The 4,875-nt window shown below is 45.4% G+C and overlaps 1 protein-coding gene across 1 annotated transcript; it reads left to right on the forward strand.

Annotated features, from left to right (window-relative positions):
• Nucleotides 1–1,479: 1,479 nt before the first annotated feature.
• On the forward strand, nt 1,480–1,956 carry LOC123162929 (pathogenesis-related protein 1-like). The gene has a single exon (XM_044580699.1). It carries the CDS (start codon nt 1,480–1,482, stop codon nt 1,954–1,956), a length of 477 nt encoding a protein of 158 aa, XP_044436634.1.
• Nucleotides 1,957–4,875: the final 2,919 nt, after the last annotated feature.

Raw genomic sequence — 4,875 nt, forward strand, 5'->3', positions numbered from 1 at the left:
TTAAAAACTGTACATCATGTATTAAAAATTGTCCATCATGTAATGAAAATATTCATCATGTATTTAAAAATATACATCATGTATTTCAAAAAATATTCACCGTGAAATCCAAAAATGTTCAAAAAATACACATTGTGTAATCCAAAATGGTCATCGTGTATTAAAAAATTGTCCTATGTGTGTCGTGTGTATAAAAAGTGTTCATGGTGTATTGAAATATTCACCGTGTATCTAGAAAAATGCTCAATGTCTATTATATAATGTAACTATGTATTTAAAAATACTGATCATGTAATCAAAAGAAATTATCATTGCATATTAAAATGTTGTTGTGGATCCAATAAATGATCAGCACGTACTGAAAAAATAATTCATCATGTATTAAAAAGGGTTTGTCCTACTTAAAAAGGTGTTCATCACATATAAAAAATGTTTACGTATTTTTCAAATGAAATTACATTTTTCTAAGAAAGAAACATTAAGGAAAATTCAAAAAATGAAAATATGAAACCAATAACTGAAAAATAGTAAAAGGAGAATGAAATGCAAACAATGAAAAGCACAAGAAAATGTTCTTGTAATTTTAGAAAGTATTCACCATTTTGTATTAGTTCATGTAACTGAAAAATCTCACATTTAAAAAATGATTTAATGTATTTAGTCCAAAAAGTGTTAGATGTTTTCAAAAATTAAAAAAAGGAAAAACGGAAAAGAAACAAAACCAACAAAGTAGAAGAAAAAGTATAAAAACCCGAACAAACCCTTCCCTACCGCAAGAAAACTAATCCCTGAAAAAATCAAATGGAGAAAACGGTGCCAAACCCTACCTCAGCCAAAGGGTCATATCTTATTTGGCGCTTATACAGCCTAATATAGTGTATGATTTGATAAAATCTCAAAGACAAGTATCGTGGGTAGTCTAGTCGTTTCAAACCTTGGTGTGTGTGCAAGACAAAGTATTGCGCAGTTTTTGATTGAATGGGTTCTTTTTTCTTAGTTTGCCACTAGCATTTTGGATGTCTCTGCTTATTTTACGGTAACAAATTTCATCTTTGCATCACGGTAGCGCTTGACCCTAGCTAGTCATGATAAACTCAGGTTTCAAGTTTGTTTGCACATGAGGCCTAGTGTACTCTTCTAAAAAAAAATGGGGGCCTAGTGTACCCGAGGGGATGAACGATGCATGTGGCAGACTGGTAGTTTCTTGTCCGCTTCTTCTTAATTTGAATGACCAGTTCCCAAACCGAGGTCAAGTCTTCTATGTTCAAGAAGAGATATTTAGAGTTTGAGCAAGCAGCCCAAGTAGAGGCTTATAAAAAGTGTTTCCTACGTCGATAGGGGCCTATACAAAGTTGGTAAGCCGTGCCTGTTAGCTCGATCGATATCAAAGCTCGAGGTCCTCGAGGAAGACCTTAAGTAAATCTGCAAAGACACAGTCAGTCAGTCACACAAGTCAATTACGATATAGTGTGTTCGGTCATGGCAACACAGAAGCTAGCCATGGCTATGGCCATCTCCGCCGCGGTCCTGGCCGGTGCCCTCTCCCTGAACTCCCCGGAGGACTACGTCAGGCTCCACAACGCCGCTCGCGGGGCGGCTGGCGCCCAACCGGTGGCATGGGACGACGAGGTGGCGCGGGAAGCCGGGAAGCGCACTGAGCGCGGCTGTGGGCTCCGTAGGCCGGACGGCGCCGGCTACGACGACGAACCCCGCCATCATAGGTATGGCGAGAATCTGTTCCGTGGCCCGCCCGAGAAGGCGTGGAACGCGGGCGACGCGTTGGACGCGTGGACGGCACCGGCGGCGAGGGAGTACGTTCAGGTCGTGTGGCCGGACTCCACCAAGATCGGCTGTGCCCGTGCCGTCTGCGGCCACGGTCGCGGCGTCTTCATAAGTTGCAACTACGAGCCCGCTGGTAATGAACTAATCCGTGCAGAAATTGTCTACACATACTAGCTTTTCTTTTGTGTGGATGCATGTCGACGACAATCGTAAAGTGAGCCTCAGCAACACGTCGCTCATTTGAGTTTAGTCACTTTGCGTATCATTTGAAGACATATGCTTCCATGTAAACCGGTTTTTCTTTTGTGAAAATTTCATGTAAACTTGTTACTTCCTCGGACTAAAGTTGTACTAAAGCTGCAACAAAGTAATGTGGATCGGGGAGAGTACAAAAATTAAAGGAAAAAAAATGCAAAATTGCTTTTGGATAAAGGAAATTAACGTCTAGTTTTTTGTTTGTTTGAGAAAACCTCACCGCGAGGGCAGAGGGTCCTGCAGTTCATTAATAAGAAGAACGCAGATGGTTCAGTTTATAAGGAAAACCGGATAAAAAAACCCTAACATTTTCAGTTAATCAGGGATAACCGAATGAAAACCGTAACATTAATGTCTAACTTTAACAATACACGTTTTCGTAAGATTTTTTTGGAAAACCAGTTTTGGATAGTAATTCTGTTAGAGATAAAGTATGCACATACTCTTGTTTAGATGAGGAAACTGGTAAAACATGTTTGACCCATGCGTAAGAAATACGCTAAGCCTTTTCTATAGAAAAAATTAAATCTAATCAGCGTTTTTCCAGAAGCTCCATTGTTTCAATTTTAGAAAAACTAATTTTATTTAAGTTTTTTTAATTGCCATGGAAGCTAGCTTTATATTTACTCAAATAATGATACAACATCCAAAATAAGGCTATTGTCAAAGTTTTAGTTAGTTACAACCTTAAATGTGTTTAGGAAAACTGATTTTAAACTTTGTATCCAAATAACCCCATTGTATAGAAGAAATCGCACCAATCCATGTGTTTAGGCTATTGTGACAAAAAAAAACATATGTATCACATGCCCATGCACGTTGCAGACATTTCTCAGAATTTTCAAGTTCAAGAAGCACATAAAGAATAAATATTGTGAATCCAAGTCCAAATTTCACATGAGTTGTGCGTTTTCTTGGCATGCTGGCAATGTGGCAAATTGTGCTAACAAATTCCCTTATTGCGCTTTTGATACAGTGAATGCGAACTTGAGAAGGGCGGTCCTTCCTGCCATGTGTAGGTTCAACATCAGCCGTTGCTTCAACTGTACCATATGCTAGCTATTGCTGAATGTGTATTTGTATCATCGGCGCCGGCCAATGTACACTGAGAACCTATAATTTTCTTATGCTGGTCTGTTTTTTTTTTGAAACGACGCAAAAAATTTGCCATTTTCATTGATTAAGCAGAAGAGAGTTGCCCGGTTAATTAGAGGAAAACCGGACGAAAACCTAGATTACAACCCCCACGGGGCACACACGAACAACCTAGCCACAAACGTCAAACAATCGACCAAAGCGTTGAGGACATGGCAGCTCCGATTTTGCTGAAGAGCTTCACATGGGAAAGTTGCACGCCTCGCACCGACCTAGTCCAAAGTTCACATGGAGTCATCGTTGCCGCAATGGCACCGCCGACCGCAGCTCCGACTTCTCTATCACAGCATGAAACCAACATTGGCGCACTGGACCGTCCACATCAGAAGGACAAGCCACGACCCAGCTCCTCTCTCCACCATCGTCGTCGCCACACGAGTCGCAGCGCCAAACCGCCCACATCGCCGGACGGAGACCAGCCGACCGCAATGCTGTGCACGTCCAGCCTGCCGGAAGCACCAAAGGAACCAAGATCTTCAAGACGACACCCTAAAAAGGGAAAACGACGCTGAAGACGACGCCGCCACCCGACCCTGCAGCAGGATCTTGGCTTTCAACTAAAGATCTTGATCCGGGAGTTGAGGATGCGCAGATCTCCCCTCCGACACCTCCAAGGAGGATAGTGACGCCCACAGGCGCCGTCGCCGCCGACCGGCAAGCATCGGCTAGGCTTTCACCCGAAGTAGCACAACCACCACTCCAACGCAGAACCTCCGCTGGTCCACGCACCCCAACGCAGCGAGCACGCCAACGCTACGCAAGGCCACCTCCTTCCTCGTCGCCGACAGACGCAGACAAGCCAGAACAAACCAATCGCAGTCAGATCTGGCACCCACACTCGCTGCACTGCTGTGAGCCGCCCACAACCACCGCGTCACCTGAGCCGGAGGGGAGGGCTGCCACCCCGCCCCTGATCCGCCAGGCCGAGCCGCCGAACGGCCGCTCAAAGCCCTCCACATCGAGCCACCGACGCAGACGAGCCGAATCCCGCCGCAGCCGGCGAGATCCATAGGCCGCCACCTCCTAGGCACGCAACGCGCTGAGACGGCAGGAGCCGAGAAGCGCAAGGAGCGCGTGAAGCCGATGCGACTCGACGCCCAGGCAGACCACGACAGCGCCGGAGCAGCCACACGGCGCAGCAGACAGGAGCCGAGCCTCCTCCACCACGAGACCCCGCCGCCAGGCAGAGAGAAGGCCCCGCCGCCGCCGTCCACTGCGCGGGCTTAGCCCGGCTGCGTCCTCCGGCGACGGCGAGGTGAGGGAAGGGGGCGGGGAGGGGCCCGGCGGCGCTAGATCGGTGATTCCGCCCGAGAGGCGACGCGGGGGACGGGGTCCAAGACAGCGCGTCTCTTTTCCTATGACATCCAAGTGAGTGATGACATTGCTGGTCTGTTTTCACCATCAATTCTCTGATTGACACTTGTGCTACAAGAATAGCTAAAAGTTTGTTGCTTCAATTGACGCAAAAAGTTTTTTTTTTGCGAGGGAATTCATGCAAAAAGTTACATTCTTGAAATTAAAAGATCTTTGTTTTAAGTTAAGTTCATGCTCAAGTGATATGAAATTTTTGCTTTTAAGATGCACAATACTAGGTGGTTACCCTGATCGATTGATGTAATAGCCGTAAGAAGAAAAATATGTGCAAAATTGTTTCTCCGCGTGCTTCTTCCTCTCCAGCAAGAA

Source organism: Triticum aestivum, chromosome 7B, assembly GCF_018294505.1.
Source record: "Triticum aestivum cultivar Chinese Spring chromosome 7B, IWGSC CS RefSeq v2.1, whole genome shotgun sequence".
Classification (NCBI taxonomy): Eukaryota; Viridiplantae; Streptophyta; class Magnoliopsida; order Poales; family Poaceae; genus Triticum; species Triticum aestivum.